Raw genomic sequence first — 14,957 nt, 5'->3', positions numbered from 1 at the left:
TTTCACAATTAAAGTCAACGCTCCGTTAAACAGAAGTAGTAACTTTTTAATTTCAGAAGCAGGGCAGATTTCTCACGTTACTAAAAATTGGTGGAGGAAAATCTCAACGAAACTGAAAGATAAAACGTATTAAAAACCCCAGTTTACAGAATTTTATCCTTTTGTTTAAAGAGATATAACTTAAAGCTATTTCCAGAAGATTCATCACCCCTAGAGCCTAGAATCCAGACAGACACAGACTTTTAAGCAGCAGAGGGCAGGGCCTGCAGGCTCCGAGGTGGGAGCCTGCCTGCCTGGGGCGGCCCTCCCGTGGACTCCAGGCCTGGGGCCCCTGAAGACTGTCCTGCACGGCCACTGGAGGGGCAGCCGCGCTAGGTGGCAGGGCAGCCACTGGCCCCCACTGCCCCCTGAACACCCACAGAGCGAGGCCAGGTGACGGGGGACCGGTTCACCACCAGGTTCCTCATGCAGCCATGGTAGGCCAGAGGCCCAGCCTGTGTGTTCGTGGGCCCTGGGGGCACAAAGGAAGATGGACAGGTTCAAACAGAGGCCAGTGTCCCACCAGCAGCGTCCCCTCCCCCAAAACCTCCCGAGCTGCCCCATCCCAGAAGATGGGGTGGAAGCGGGGGGGGGGGGGGGGGGGGGTATCCCAGCACCTGGTCCTTCAGGGGCCGCTCCCACCCCCAGGCAGAGGCCACACTCACCGGGCAGGCCCCCAAGGTGCAGAGGGGCCAGGGCATCCCCTGAGGCCACTGCCACCATGGGACCTCGGGTGCTGTTGGTCTGTGTGTCCACCGTCAGCCGGAGGGTATTCCCGCCTTTGGTCACTGCGGGCACAGGGTCCTTGTAACTGGGCTGGGAGGGGCCCGGGCTGTTTGCCCAGGGGGTCCCACTGGGCGGTCCGTGGCTGCCCCTCCTGGGCACTCCCCCAAGCACAAAGGCGCGGGGTGGGAGCTCGGCCGTGGGAGGGGGGGGGACCTGGCTCACCTGCCAGTCGGTGCCACTGCCCATCACACAGGGCTGCAGGGCACGTCACCCACGTGGAGAACTCCCCGCCACCGTCGTCTGCCCGCAGCAGGACCTGGGGCGGGGCGGGTAGGTCAGGAGAGCGTCGCTAACCCGGGTCCACACTGCGGTGTGGGAGCAGTGCCCCCACACCACCCCCCGCCCGACCTACCTCCTTCTCCCGCAGCTGCAGCTGCAGGTAGGGGGGCGCCCGGCCCCGGCCCAGGTGGAAGAGGAGGCCGGAAGCTGCCCGGGGCCGTACCTCCAGCTCCAGGCTCACGTCAAGAAGGGTGACCCCCAGGGTGTCTGGGGGGAGGCACTGTGAGGGAGGGAGGCAGGGCTGCCCGGCCTCCCCCCACCCCAGAGCCCCACTCCCTCCCCAGAGGGCTGGGGGCGCACTGATGCCCTACAGACCTGCGGTGACGACTCCCCCGCTCTCTGCGAAGAATAGGCCCTTCTCCAGGGGGCCTGAGAAGCATGGCGTGACCCCCACCACCCGTGTGGGGGGCCCCAGAGGCCGCCCATCCAGCCTGAGTCTCCTCACACAGCCGCTGAAGCCGCTGATGGCCACCTGTGGGGCACAGACGGGCTGGTGTGGGGAGGGCCCCGGAGCCCCGGGAGGGGAGTTCAGCTGGGGGGTGGGGTGGGGAGCAAGGTGGTTCTCGGGGGTGTGGGGGGGCGCTGAGGTGCTTCTCACTGGGGGCCTAGGGCTGAAGCCACTGGCAGGAAGGCCCCCCACGAAGAGAGTTCGGGGCCGGGGGCTCCCCGGCTCCCGGCGCTGCTGGCCAGGCTGCTCCCGGTCCTGGGCCCGGACCCCGTCTATCACCAGCTGGATCCGAGTCTTTTCCCACCGCACAGACACCTGGGGGCGGGAGGGGGCGTGTCAGAGTGGGAGCTCCCAGGGCCCTGCCCGTGTCCCCTGTCCTCAGTGCCTCACCATGTGCCACCGGCCAGCCCGTGAACGCCGGCGGCTCTGGACACGGAGCCGGGGCCCGGGACCTTCCGTCTGAGCGACAAAGCGTCCGTGGCTCAGGAGGAGAAGCAGGGAGGGGCCGCCGGCCGTGAGAGGGGCGGCGAGGAGCAGGAGTCCTCGGGGGGCGCGAGGGCGGACCAGCATCGAGACCTGGGACCTGGAAGCCAAGCGGCGCCATCAGCCTGGGCGGCCCCCCCCACACCCACCCCACCTGGCCCAGACTTACCAGTCCCCCGGGGGGGCCGGGACGTGGGCAAACTCTAGGTGACTGGGCAAGGGCCCCCCAAACTGGTAGGCATCTCGGGGGCTCCTGAGGGGCCGGGGTGGTGTGCAGGCAGGGTCCCGGGGGGGCTGGCGGCTGCGTCGGGAAGCCTGGGGGGGGGGGGGGGGGCGGGGTGGTCAGATGGGACGCAGGAATGCGTGGGGGCCGCCTTCCGACAGTCCCCAGCTCCGCCTCGCTCACGCTGCCCTCCCCGCGCCCTACCTTCCGCAGCGCCGCAGCCCGCGGTCCTTGAGGTGCCCGCCCAAGGGTCTGGGCACGTGGCGCAGGAGCGCAGTCTGCGGTCACGTTGACGCTTTTGGAGTACTGCTGCAGGTCGAACACACGCTGCGGACCCAGGAGCCTGAGGGGGGCAGTGTCGTCAGCGGCAGGGGAGGGGGGGGTGGCGGGGGGGGGGATGGGTGGCGGCCCCCACACCCCCGCCCGAGGCTCACCGCAGCACGAAGACATTGCTGATGCAGCCACTGAAGAAGTCGCCAGGCTCCGGCCTGCCTCCCAAGGACAGCTCAGCGGCTTGAGGAGGCTGGGGCTGGGGCTGGGGCTGGGGCTGGGGCCCGGGGGACGGCCCCTGGTAGGGCTTCATCTGCTGAAGTTGGTCATCCACATAGAGCCAGACCCTGCAGGGGACAGCAGCGTTTCCCCCACCCTGCCCTGCCGGTGGCCCTGCCGCCACCCTGTCCCCGAACACCGCAGCCAGAGGCCCCGCGGGCTGGGCTCACCCTGTGTCGTTGCTGTGGAAAGCGACATAATGGGGGGCACCGTCAGCAAAGCTGTCGCGAGTTTTCACCTCCGTCCTCGACAGCCGGAGCGTCACGCGGCCCTGCTTCAGGGACACCTGGCATAGCTCATCCTGGGGACAGCGGTCAGGTCAGTGGACCAGGCCGGGGCACGCCTCCTGCCCTCCAGCCGCCCGAGCCCCATGCGGCCGCTGCCGGGAGCGGGGGCTGACGCACCTCGGATCCTCGGTGGTAGAGCAGACCGCTGTCCCGTGTGCTGCGGAAGCCGAATCCCGAGTAGACGTGGTCCGTGAGGGGAGCAACGTGAGGGAGCTCCAGGGACAGGAAGCCGTCGCCATGGAAAGTCACGGCCCGTTGCATCTACGGGAGGAGGACGGTGACGGTGAGGGCCCCGGACACGGGCCCGGAGAGGGTGGCGCCGCCGGCCAGGGGGGGACGGGCTCACCAGCAGGTCGGCGGTGCAGCCCGCGCTCACGCCGGTCGTGTTCAGCCTCTTGAGGTCCACGTACTTGCCCAGAGCCTTGATGCCCTTGATGCAGCCGCGGATGGAGCCTCCGGAGGGGAAGAGCTGCCGCAGGCTGCGGGGGAGGGGTGTCAGGGCCACCGCCCGGCTGGAGGCCCCGCCCGCCCCGGCACCGCGGGCTCACCTGGGGGGCAGCTGGTCAGGCGGCACGCCCCCCAGGTAGTAGGCGTCCGCCAGCTCCAGCGTGTTGTCCTGGTCCACGCTGAACACGGAGCTCCTCTCCACGCGCACCAGCACGCGCTTGCGGTTTTCCGCCAGCAGGAACACCTGGATCTGCGAGGCGCCCGCGTGCGGGGGCTTCAGGGCGACCCCCCGGCCCCGCCGGCCCTCCCCCAGCCTCACCGCCCAGGGCAACCCCGGGGCCCCGCCGGCCCTCCCCCAGCCTCACCGCCTTGCTGGCGGAGGTCAGGGCCTGCAGCTTGTGTGCCAGGTTGTGGGGTGGTTGTGCCTCCTGCAGGCCGGTGCCAAAGTCATAGAGGAGGGTGAGGTTGCCCTTCCGCACTGCCAGGCACAGGAACTGGTCCTGGGGGGTGGGGGGCACGGGCAGGGTCGGTACGGGGTGGTGGGGGCAGGGTCCGTATGGGCTGGGGGTGCCGGGGAGGAGGAGCGGGGTCAGTATGGGGTGGGGAGGGCGGGCAGAGTCCATATAGGGTTGAGGAAGTGGGCGGGGCTGGGGAGGGGGGTCAGGGTCAGTATGGGGTGGGGGGTGGGAGTGCTAGGGAGCAGGGAGCAGGGTCCGTACGGGGTGGGGGGCGCTGGGGGGGAGCAGGGTTGGTGGGGGGGGGCACTGGGGGGGAAGCAGGGTCGGTGTGGTGGGGGGCTAGGGAGTGGGGAGAAAGGTTGGTATGGGGCGGGGCTAGGGAGCGGGGAGCAGGGTCGGTACGGGGTGGGGGGCGCTGGGGGGGAGCAGGGTCGGTACGGGGTGGGGGGCGCTGGGGGGGAGCAGGGTCGGTAGGGGGTGGGGGGTGCTGGGGGGAGCAGGGTTGGTATGGTGGGGGGCTAGGGAGTGGGGAGAAAGGTTGGTATGGGGCGGGGCTAGGGAGAGGGGAGCAGGGTCGGTATGGGGGGACTAGGGAAAGCAGAGCAGGGTCGGTACACAGGGGGCACTAGGGAGCGGGGAGCAGGGCTGGTACGGGGGGGGGGAGTGGGGGGGGAGGCTGGAGAGGGGGCGCAAGGTCGGTACAGGGTGGTGGGGGGAGGGGGCGCGCTGGGGCCAGGCCGCGGACGTGCCTGGTGCTGCAGGAAAAAGACGATCCCGTTGGAGGACACAAGCCGGAGCTCCTGCTCGAAACGCTTCGTGTGGCCTATCTGACTGCCCACGCTGATGCGAGCGAAGCCCGAGCCGTCCAGGTAGGAGCCATCGGTGAGCCACGGGTCCCCGGTCGCCTTGGAGCTACAGGTCAGAGGTCACAGGGTCAGCCAAGCGCGGGCCGAGCGCGGGGGAGGGCCAGGCGCCGGCCGCACGTACCGGGCACAAGGCTTGTCCACGGCCGTGTCCAGCTGGAAGGTCTCCTCGAAGTTATAGAGACTGAAAACCTCCTCGTTGAGCGTGTCCGTCTCAATGCAGCCAAGGTAGCCGGGGAAGCGGAGGGGTTCCGGGGGCTGTGGGCACAGGGCACAAGTCAGGGCGCCCCTCACCCAGCGCAGACCCCAGTGGCGGTGCCCACGGTGTAGCACGCGGGACCGCAGCCACACACGGAGCAGGGCCTGGCGGGACGGAGTGCGGGCCCACGCTCACCGTGAAGTCGCTGGGGTAGCCCCCCACGTAGAAGACGAAGCTGTCAGGGTGCAGGCTAAGCAGCCCCTGGGCCCCAGGGGCCACCGTGTCGGCCTTGGTCTCATGGACCGTCTGCTTCTCCACCGTGACGGACATGTGGCCGAACTGGAGGGTCCTGAGGGCAGAGGGGGTGGTGAGGAGTGGACCCCGCCAGGTGGCCGGGGAAGCACGGGGGGCCCGGCCACCCACCTGTCGATGCTGACTGCGGCGAACTGCTCCCCTATGTTCTCGTCCACGCTCAGGGTGGCGGGGCCCGCCTCCCCCAGGCGGTACACCCAGTGCACCTTCTGGTCGCGCAGAGCCACGCCCATGTAGTCGCCAACAGCCTGCGGAGGTGGCGGGAGACTCAGCAGGAGGGGGTCCCAGCAGAGCAACACCACCCCCCCCCGACCCCCACCGCCAACCTGGTGCCTGGCTCCGCCCAGACCGCCGTGCCGGCTGTGCCCACCCAGTACCTGGCGGCTGCCCATGTACAGCACGAAGCGGTCCCCGGTGACCTGGCCAGACGCCAGCTTTGGACTCTGGAGGTAGAACTTGAGAGCGGTGTAGGCGGCGAGGTCGGAGAGGTCCCGAGGGGCACGCAGCTGCACCCCCGAGCGCCCGTTGAACTTCATGGGCACCTTGACCTACGCGGGGGGTACGTGGCTCATCAGCGTCCACCGTCTCACCCCCCGGACGCCCGCTCTCCCCCGGCACTCGTGCCCACCTTGCTGGCAGCCCCCCGGGCTTGGGCAATGAGCTCCCGCACGCGGCCGATGTTGGTGGACAAGGCCAGGCTGGCGTTGTGCGCCCCACGATTTTCCAGGAGGCTCAGCTTGGCCAGCAGCCGTGGCAGCGTCTTCTCCAGGGTGGACACTGCGGGGAGCAGAGGGGGTGACCCTGATGGCCCCGTCTCACAGGCTCCCGGGCCACCCCCGTCGGGGGCACCGCACCCCAGGCGCCCACCTGAGCGGCCCGCGTCCAGGACCACCTGGCCCAGGTCCTGGCTCCGCAGGCCCCCGTACTGGCCCTGCCACCGCTCCAAGTTCTGCTGCATGTTCCGAATCTGGGACTGCACACGGGCGGCCGTGTCCTGGGCTCCAGCGGCCACGGCTTTGGCATGAGCGATCTTCCTGCTCGTCTCGTCTGTGGTGGGCAGCGGACAGGTGCGTTCAGAGCGACGCAGGCAAGGACCACCCTGGCTTCACCTCCCATCCGGGGAGACCACCAGCTCCCCCCAGAGGTCACGAGAACAAGCACTGGAAACACCACTGTCTGTCCTGTCCTGTCCTCTACCAGATGGTTCCTTTTACGCCAGCTTCTCAGACCACGGCCTGGTCACCCTAACGCCCACTCCCCATGGCCACCGTCCTCCGTCCCAGGGCCCTGCCTCCCCATGGCCACCGTCCTTTGTCCCGGGGCCCTCCGTAAGTCTCCACGGCCCCCATTTGCAAGCTTGCTGGCACGTTCTACCCTCGAGCAGGCAGCCACACGGTCGGACCTGGGTGGGGCACACCGGTCCTTGCCCAGAGGCCTTGCCTGCGTCCTTGGCTCCAGCCACAACGGCCGCGTCGGTCCCACCTACACCTCATGTCCTCCAACCACCCCTGTCCTCCCTTGGACATCCTTCCCGGGAGCCAGGTCCTGCCCAATGCCCCAAACCCCTGGGGGTGAAATGTCCCCACTACACACTCCCCATGCAGCCACCCTGCCCCAGAGGCAGGGTCCCAGGGCTGGGGCTACCCAAGAGTAAACACGTCCCCTGTCAGAGCCCACTGGGGAGCACAGACCAGCACGACGCCCGTGGGGGGGAGGGGTCTGTTCACCCCAGGACAAGTGGAAGGTGAGGCCAGACGGAGACCAACCTACCTGTGTCCATGGCCAACATGGCCTGTACCTCCCGGACTCGGGCTGCCAGCTGCTCCTTCTTGGCCTGGGCATCTCGGAGCGGGGTCCCGGTGCCCTGGAGGGTAGCCCGCGCTGTGGCGGAAGGCAGCCTCAGCCCCGGGAGCCCCTCCTCCCCCACTCCTGGCATGCAGGCCCAGCCCTCTCTGCCGGCCCGACCAGCAAGGATGGACCCAGACCGACGGGGAATTCTGGACACGAGGGCCCCCAGCTTGGGCAGGTGCTGGAGTGATGGGCTCGTGGCAGCCACCGGTCCCTCCACAGGCGTAATTATCCCCATCTCGTACATAAGATAACGGAACCTCGGAAGAGCCGGGCCACCGCCTGTGGGCTGCCCACACCCCAAGGGTTCTGGCAGCAGAGGGAGTGTTCCTGCCACCTTTTTTCATGCCACAGGCTGGTGTGCACACGGCCCCCAAATCGGGACAGTAGCAAAGACCCTTCCCGGGCCCGTTACAAGGTCAGGGGAGTGGTGGCCCTCTGCATGGCTGCCAGGGCAGCACGCGGACGGTGACCAGGATTCCCCCACAGGCAGCCCTCCCCCTCCCTCACACCGTCACCTACGTGAGCGGGCTCCCCAAACGTGAGCGGGCACAAAGGGCCGCCCCCGTCCCCCCGCCCCCCCCCCCCCCCCCAGCACTCACCACGGCCCAACCTCTGCTCCTCCCGGAGGACGGCCTCCACCAGGGCGCTGCTGTTGGCCAACAGCTGCCGGGCTCGGGGCTCCAGGCCCCGCTGCACCACCGTCTGCAGACACGGGGACGGGACCCGGGTCACACCTGCCTGGCGGGAGCCGGGGCAGGGGGAGGGCAGGGGCTCCTGCGGGGCTGTGGGGAGGGGCGGGGCCTCACCGCCCACGTGCGGCTCGCCTCCTGCAGCGCCTGGCCAGCAGCGCCCTCCGCGGCCTGCACAGCTTGGAGGATGCTGCCGTAGGCGTTAGCGGCCTCGATGGCCCGCTGGATGAAACGGTCCCGGTTGACTCCTTGGATGATGCTGTGGGGGGTGGGAGAGGGACACTGGCTGTGCGGCTGGGGGACCCAGACATCCTCGGGCCCTCCCTCCTGCCATCACAGCTGCCAGGCCAGCCCGCCCGCCTCCTCCAGCCCCCCACGCTTCATCCCTTCCCTGCTCCCTGCCAGGTGTGCCCTCCCTGTAGCTTATGGCCAGTTGGGGTCAGGGCTTCTGCCCAGACCTTGCGGGAAACAGCAGCCTCTCCAAGAGCCCTCCCAGACTCGCCGTGTCCCAGAGAGGACCTGGCGAGTGCCCGAGGCGCTTCTCGGGCCTCGCACCTGGTCAGGTTGAGGGCCAGCTGGTCCAGCTGCCGCGCGTGCGCCTCGGCAGCCTCCACCAGATCCACCTTGCTGCTCGCCGGGGAGAAGGCCCGCATCTTCTCCAGCAGCGGGGTCCGGGCCCCGTCCAGGTTTGCGGCCAGGTGCTCGTACTCCTGGGGGGTGGGGAGGGCTACATGGGACCTTCAACCCGACCCCCTACTCGCTCTCATGTGATGTGGGAACCCAGAGGCGTGTCCTACACGCAAAGCCCCACCCGGACCTGCCTGGGTGCCCCCAGGAGTGGCACTCACCTCCCTGGCCTGGTCCATGCCGTGCAGGCGCTCCGAGAGCTGGGCCAGGATGTTCCGGGCCGCCTGCAGGGTGGCACTCAGAGTGGCATTGTCCCTGGACAGCTCCTGCTTCCGTTGCTGGAGGACACGGGGAAGAAAAGGGTAACAGGGACAAAAAGATGGGACAACGTAACAAGGAGCTTGCAGGGCAGGAAGGTGAGCGGGAGAGGGAAGGAGAGGAGGGCCCCTCACCAGGACCTCCTCCAGGCGCTCCTGATTTTGGCTGTTGAGTTCCTCCGCCTCCCGAGTGGTGCCCACCGCCCGATTCAGGGCCCCTCGAAGGTCCATGAGGCCGGCCTCGTGCCGGGCCAGCTGGTCTCGGGTGCGCTCGGCCAGTGCCTGGTTCCCCTTCCAGCGGCTGGTCAGTTGTTCCTGTACGCGGGCCAGCACTGGCCAAGACCCCACACAGGGACGGGGGTTCAGGCAGAACTCCCGAGGCCCAGGTCCCGCCCAGTCCCCAATGCCCCAACTCAAGCCGATCTCAGCCATTCTGGGCTGACCATCACCCCCTGGGGCTCCCGGACCAGTCCCTCCCCATCCCTCCTTCTCTGGGACCCACACCACTCACGTCTCCGGGCTTTGTCCAGCTCAGCCTCAGCCGCTGCTCTCGGGGCGCCCAGGTCTCGGGCCCGCATCTCCCCAAGCAGTCGCTCCACCTCGGCCAGCGTCCGGCGCACGAGCTCACCCGACGGGGCTGAGACGTTGGCCGGGACCAGGTGGCCTGTCTGGGACTCAAGCTCTACAGGGACAGGGGTGGGGTCTGTCAAGGCCAGCCCGCGGCCCAGGCCGACCTCTGCCCGCTAGACCCCGCCTGAGCACGCTCAGGGCACCAGCACGTGACCCAGAAACGCCCTGGATGAGTCGAAAGACCCTGGCTCCAAGCCACGGCTGTGCTCGGCTGCTGGGCCGCCTGACCTCCTCACCCCCACCCCAAACCCTGCCGCCCATCTGCTCAGCCCATCCCCTCGGCTTCCTTGCCTGGCCAGCTCCTGCTCCAGGACAGCAGTGGGCTGAAATCTCCCCTCCTCCCTGACCCCTGGGCCAGGCCTGCGCCCCCCAGTCTCTTCTTGTGGTGACTGATCTGTTCGTAAGTTTTTCCAGGGAATGGGGCACCGCCAAAAGGGGGCATGGTATCCCCAGAGAGGGCGCGGGCACGCCCCACAGCATCCGCCTGCCCGCTCCTCTCCGGCCACACCTGCATCCCCTCCTGCCCCCTGCGGCCCACTCAGGCATGGCACCATCTCCCCGTCGACACAGCCAACCCTGCAGGGCTCTTCGGCACCAAGCCCCCTGGAGGCAGCACTTCCGGCTCGGACCCTGAGCACCATTCTGCTTGCCCGCCATCCCCTGCCCAGCTGGGTTCGCCCCTACCACTCAGGATGCGGTCCACAGCCCTGATGGATGCCAGCAGTGTCTGCGCCCGGCCCAGCGAGGCCTCAGTGCCGTCCAGGAGCCGGCTAGCCCGGGCTAGGGCTCTTGTGGCCTGTGGACACAGCGTCCCATCAGAACACAGCACGGAGCATCAGGGGTGAGAGCAGACAGTCGGGGGCCCTGGGAGAGGACCTCTGGAGGTCCAAGCCGCTGTGGGAAGGGGTGTTCCAGGGGAGGAGCATCCCCGGGAGCGTTGGGGGAGGGGCCTCCCCGCAGGCGTTCCCCAGGGTCCTGCCTGGCCGTCCAGCCTCTGCGTGTCCCGTCCGAGGCCTGAGCTCTGTCGTTCCAGGGCCTCCAGCTGCTGTGCTGTCTCATGGCGGGGGCCCAGCGGACTCCGGAGCTGGCTCTGGGGAGGAGAGAAGGTGAGAACCTGCGCCCTGGGAGGACAGGCTGGGGGTCCGGACTGACATGTACCTTCAGGTCAGTGATGGAGGCATTCAGCCTGTGCAGCCGGGCCCAGGCCACCGAGCTGGTGCTGATTCCGTGCAACTGCTCCCGGATGGCAGGGAGGAGGGCGCCGGCCTGCTCTAGGTCATCCAGGAGCAGCACCACACAGTGGTCACACACTGCAGGCAGCACGGGTGGGGGTGGGGTGGAGGGGGAGTCAGTATGGGGTCGGGGGTTGGCGTGGGGCCAGGGAAGGAATCGGGGGGATGGTGTGGTGGGGACGGGTCAGCCAAGGATCACAGAACTGGCACAGGAATGTTGAGCTACACTGAAAGTGACACGGTCAGTAAGGGTCAGAGGCGAGCACGGGAATCACAGGATCAACCGAGAGGTCGGCACGGACTCAGAAAGTCAGCAGGGAACTGGGCAGGTGCCAGGAAGCGGGTAGAAGATCAGGGTGGGTCCAGGGGTGCTAAGGACCGGTTGGGGAGTCCAGGACTTGGGGATCAGAAGAAAGCAGTGCGTCAGCATGAAGTTCAGGGACCCCTTGGAAAACTGAGAGAGAGTTGGGGTCACAGCATTTCTCTGGAAGTTGAAATTAGCATAGGGACTGCCAGGTCACGAGGGGCTGGGACCCACACGCCCACAGGCAGACCTGGGAGGATGCGGGGACGGGCGTGGCTGGCGGAGCAGGGCCAGAGCACAGGGGCGCACCTTCGCAGTGGACGCCGCGGTCCCCAGGCCCGTCGGGCACCGGCACCTGGTGCTGGTGACTGCAGGTGTCACAGCGCTCCCCGCTGAGCCCGGGGGGGCACGTGCAGCGGCCGGTGTGCAGGTCACAGTGGCCCCCTTGGCACCGGCAGCCTAGGTACAGAGGGGCGGGGTGAGCGCTGGCAGAAGGTGGGGGGGGGGGGGCGGCCACCCCACGGCTCCCCGGTACTCACGCCTGCAGCCCTGCTCAGGGCGCCCCCAGTGGCCCGGGGCGCACTCACGGCACTGGGGCCCTCCCGCCCCTGGCCGGCAGTGGCACTGCCCACTCTGGGGGTGGCACTCAGAGCCCTCCGCGGCTGGTCCGCAGGCACACGGGCGGCAGCCCCCACAGCTCTGGAAGCCGAAGTGTCCTTCCTGCGGCACAGACCACCTTGACGGCGGGGCACCCCCCGGCTGGGAGGCCCCGCCCCTCAGCCGCAGGCCCCGCCCCCAGCCGCAGGCCCCGCCCCCCCGGGCAGCCCTACCTGACAGCGGTCACAGCGCGGGCCTGTCACGCCTGGCTTGCACACGCAGTACCCGCTGTGGGGGTCACAGGTCTCCGTCCCGCACGGGGAGCAGTCACACCCTGCAGAAGGGTGCCGCGGCAAGAGCCCTGAAGCCCCCTCCCTCCCTCACCGGGCTCCTCCTCGCCGCCGTACTCGGACCTGAGCCCCTCGCTCCGCCCGGCCGTCCCCCCCCCACTCCATCCTACGGAGGCCCCCGCGGCGGCCTGCTCGCCGCCCCCCGCCCTCCCCCGCGGCCCCCGCGCCTACGGGTGCAGTTGCCGGGCAGCAGGGCGTTGCCGTAGAAGCCGGGGGCGCAGCTCTCGCAGCGGGGCCCGGCGGTGTGGCGCAGGCAGCCGCGGCAGGCGCCCGTCAGGGGGTCGCAGTCGCTGAAGAGCAGGTTGGGGTCACCGTTGCCACTGCAGTCGCACGGCTGGCATGAGCTGCCCAGCACCATAGGGTTCCCGAAGAAGCCCGGCGCGCACCTAGGGAGGGTGGCGAGGTGAGCGGCCTGTGTCCCTCCGCCCACCCGCACGCACGCCCACCCATACGCATGCCGACTCACGCGCGCGCCCCCCCCAGCCCCCGCCCCCACGCCCAGCTAGCTCACCGCTCGCAGGAGGCGCCCGCGTAGCCGGGTTTGCAGAGACACTGTGTGCGGCCACCTCGCAGGACGCAGCCCACCGCGAAGCTGTGGGGACGGAGATGGTCTTGTTACAGCGGTGCACCCACCAGGGGCCCCGACCCGGAAAGCCCACCTCAGCTGTCCCGGCCTCCAGAGAGCAGTGCTGACCCAACCGGGTAGGGGATGGTGACCTTCCACACTGGGCTGTAAGGGAGCGTGGCCACCAGCCGCCCTTTGGGGGGACCCTGGAGCGGCTGGCCCAGCTTACTTGTTGGAAGGCACGGCGAGGGGGCAGGGGCAGCTGACACAGGGGGCCGTCGGGTCCTCGGACCCACTGCGAACAAAGCCAGCCTGGCAGTGCTCGCAGCGGTCGCCCTCGGTGTTGTGCTGGCAGCCCTGGGGCGGAAGGCACAGGTGGGGGCGCTGACGACACAGGCCCTGCTCCTCACAGCAGGGTCTGACCAGCCCTCCCGCCAGCCGCGCCAGGGACTCTATGCCCAAGGCCAGCCGGTGCCCCGCCCAGGACACCTCCCTCCACCCGCACCCCAGTGTGGCCACAACCGCTGATCCAAGGGCCCTGGTCTCCCCGAGTCTGTGTCTCGGTGGGCTGCCCGGCCTCTGCTGGGCCCTACTCACCTCGCAGACGCCCGAGCCGGGGAGGCAGCGGTCTGAGTGGCCATGGCACTGACAGGGGACACAGCGACCCAAGAAGAGACCTTTGACGTCCCGGTAATAGCCGGGGGCACACTCCTGGGGGCAGAGGCACAGTGGTCAGGAAAGGAAGCAGAGCCAGCCCCAGAGTGCAGACGAGGGACCACGCTCTCAGGCCCTCAGGAATCCTGGCCCCGACTGGCTAGAGACATGAAGTCAGATCCCCAAAGGCATATGGACGCCCTGACTCCGGTGAGCAGCCCCCCAACGTGGGTTGGGCCGCCTCTCTCTCCTCCAGATGCCTCTTCTGACTGGGCGGGTGCTCAGTGACGAACCCCTCGGACAGACAAGCAGGTGGACGAATGCGTGAAAGGGAGGAGGCCGGGCAGGCGTGGGACGCGGCGACGCCGGGGTGGACCCGTGGAGGCAGGCGGACCAGGCAGTGAAGGGATACGGCGCAGCCGTGCGTACGGAGGGCCAGGCAGGGACACGGGTGACAGGGGAGGGGCAGACAGATCAGCCGGCAGGCGGGAGGTGAACGGGGAGACGGAACGCGGCCGCCTGCCCCCACCTCACCTGGCAGGAATCCCCAAGGTAGTTGGCAGGGCACATGCACGACTCCACGTTGCTGGCTGGAGGCCCCCCGCCCGCCTCGCCGGCCACCTCCAGCGCCACCCTGCGCAGGGAGACGGCCGAGGAGGTCTGGGAGAAGAGAGCGCGAATGTGCAGCTCCTCCAGGCCCGCCAGTACCATCATGAGCTCCTCGCGGGACACGGCGCTGTGGGTCTCCGTGTGCCGGAAGTTCCCCTGTGGGCCGTGACGGTGCTCAGCGGGGCAGGACGGGTGACTTCGGGGCCAGAACAGCCCAACCACCCGTGGGGGGACCGGCCCCCCGCCCCCCACCTCCCATGGAGCACAGACACTGCCTCCAGACGTGGTAAGGATTCAAACACACGGAGGAGATGCTTTGAATTTTAGAACAAAACGTAGGTGAGCGCTTTCTGATTCCAGAGACTGACACGTGAACGAGACACAAAAACACTAGCCACACGTGAAAAATCAAGAACTCTGAATCCGTTAAATATCTGAATTTCCGTTCACCCGAAGACACCTCAGATAGAGACCCAGACAGGCCAGGAGCTGGGAAGAGAGCCGCTGCTCCTGAGGTAGACACGGGGAGGCCGGGGCAAAAGGCAGTTGGACCCGCAGGGCCGCCGGGCGCCCCAGCAGCTGCTCGGCCATTGGGGGTCAGGGCCCCGCGGGCCGGCAGGTGGCCGGGAGCGCCACGGGCGGCCAGAGCAGCGGGTGGCGATGTGTGCGGGGGAGGGGCCGAGCTCCCGCTCCCAGGCCCCGTTTTCTGTCCCGGAGAGCGGGCACGGCAGCCTCAGGCCCCCTGGGCTCCCCTGGGCCGTACCAGGATCCAGGATGGCCCCGGGTGCCCGGACCAGCTCTGCTCACCTCCACCAGCTGCAGCTGCCCGCGGTGGACATGGCCGGGTGCCGGGTACGCCGGCTCCAGGAACATGATGCTCATCTGGTTGCCCTGGGGAGGCGTGCGGGCAGATGAGGGCCGGCAGCCGGGCTGCCCGCCGTCCCGCTTGGCGGTGCCCGCCAGCCCGCGCGGCCACACCCACCCCGTCTGGCTACCTGCAGCACTAGGTCCGGCCTGCTTTCCATGGGGATGAACACGTCTCCCCGCTGGGTCTCCGAGTGAAGTTCGTAGCGGAGGGTCCCGCCATAGGATGACACCTGGAGGCAGGGCAGAGAGACGTGACCCGGCCAGACCCTGACAGCGGGCCCAGGGTCATCAG

The 14,957-nt window shown here is 68.9% G+C and overlaps 1 protein-coding gene across 4 annotated transcripts in view; it reads right to left on the bottom strand.

The window, feature by feature from the left end:
* Positions 1 to 25: 25 nt before the first annotated feature.
* The window catches only part of LAMA5 (laminin subunit alpha 5), a 51,338-nt gene continuing 36,406 nt past the window's right edge, over positions 26 to 14,957 (bottom strand). For all 4 annotated transcript variants that reach the window (XM_047851398.1, XM_047851400.1, XM_047851402.1 and 1 more), the window contains 42 exons: positions 14,794 to 14,895; positions 14,606 to 14,689; positions 13,724 to 13,954; positions 13,133 to 13,246; positions 12,765 to 12,892; positions 12,482 to 12,562; positions 12,142 to 12,356; positions 11,854 to 11,954; positions 11,563 to 11,743; positions 11,333 to 11,482; positions 10,646 to 10,797; positions 10,467 to 10,577; positions 10,172 to 10,283; positions 9,369 to 9,539; positions 8,993 to 9,189; positions 8,762 to 8,878; positions 8,469 to 8,623; positions 8,031 to 8,172; positions 7,824 to 7,926; positions 7,144 to 7,254; positions 6,241 to 6,420; positions 6,002 to 6,150; positions 5,751 to 5,921; positions 5,485 to 5,621; positions 5,257 to 5,410; positions 4,987 to 5,120; positions 4,749 to 4,911; positions 3,907 to 4,041; positions 3,643 to 3,791; positions 3,441 to 3,573; positions 3,212 to 3,355; positions 2,978 to 3,108; positions 2,693 to 2,875; positions 2,463 to 2,601; positions 2,205 to 2,350; positions 1,943 to 2,135; positions 1,703 to 1,867; positions 1,420 to 1,576; positions 1,178 to 1,311; positions 988 to 1,081; positions 705 to 827; positions 26 to 511 (listed from right to left, as the gene is read on the bottom strand). In XM_047851398.1, the coding sequence (XP_047707354.1) occupies positions 372 to 511; positions 705 to 827; positions 988 to 1,081; positions 1,178 to 1,311; positions 1,420 to 1,576; positions 1,703 to 1,867; positions 1,943 to 2,135; positions 2,205 to 2,350; positions 2,463 to 2,601; positions 2,693 to 2,875; positions 2,978 to 3,108; positions 3,212 to 3,355; positions 3,441 to 3,573; positions 3,643 to 3,791; positions 3,907 to 4,041; positions 4,749 to 4,911; positions 4,987 to 5,120; positions 5,257 to 5,410; positions 5,485 to 5,621; positions 5,751 to 5,921; positions 6,002 to 6,150; positions 6,241 to 6,420; positions 7,144 to 7,254; positions 7,824 to 7,926; positions 8,031 to 8,172; positions 8,469 to 8,623; positions 8,762 to 8,878; positions 8,993 to 9,189; positions 9,369 to 9,539; positions 10,172 to 10,283; positions 10,467 to 10,577; positions 10,646 to 10,797; positions 11,333 to 11,482; positions 11,563 to 11,743; positions 11,854 to 11,954; positions 12,142 to 12,356; positions 12,482 to 12,562; positions 12,765 to 12,892; positions 13,133 to 13,246; positions 13,724 to 13,954; positions 14,606 to 14,689; positions 14,794 to 14,895 (6,012 nt within the window). In that variant the 3' untranslated portion in view covers positions 26 to 371. The remainder of the gene's footprint in view (positions 512 to 704; positions 828 to 987; positions 1,082 to 1,177; positions 1,312 to 1,419; positions 1,577 to 1,702; positions 1,868 to 1,942; positions 2,136 to 2,204; positions 2,351 to 2,462; positions 2,602 to 2,692; positions 2,876 to 2,977; positions 3,109 to 3,211; positions 3,356 to 3,440; positions 3,574 to 3,642; positions 3,792 to 3,906; positions 4,042 to 4,748; positions 4,912 to 4,986; positions 5,121 to 5,256; positions 5,411 to 5,484; positions 5,622 to 5,750; positions 5,922 to 6,001; positions 6,151 to 6,240; positions 6,421 to 7,143; positions 7,255 to 7,823; positions 7,927 to 8,030; positions 8,173 to 8,468; positions 8,624 to 8,761; positions 8,879 to 8,992; positions 9,190 to 9,368; positions 9,540 to 10,171; positions 10,284 to 10,466; positions 10,578 to 10,645; positions 10,798 to 11,332; positions 11,483 to 11,562; positions 11,744 to 11,853; positions 11,955 to 12,141; positions 12,357 to 12,481; positions 12,563 to 12,764; positions 12,893 to 13,132; positions 13,247 to 13,723; positions 13,955 to 14,605; positions 14,690 to 14,793; positions 14,896 to 14,957) is intronic.

This window comes from Prionailurus viverrinus, chromosome A3 (genome assembly GCF_022837055.1).
Source record: "Prionailurus viverrinus isolate Anna chromosome A3, UM_Priviv_1.0, whole genome shotgun sequence".
Taxonomy (NCBI): domain Eukaryota; kingdom Metazoa; phylum Chordata; class Mammalia; order Carnivora; family Felidae; genus Prionailurus; species Prionailurus viverrinus.
The sequence above is the reverse complement of the archived record's forward strand: the minus strand, read 5'-3'. Positions and strand labels throughout refer to the sequence as shown.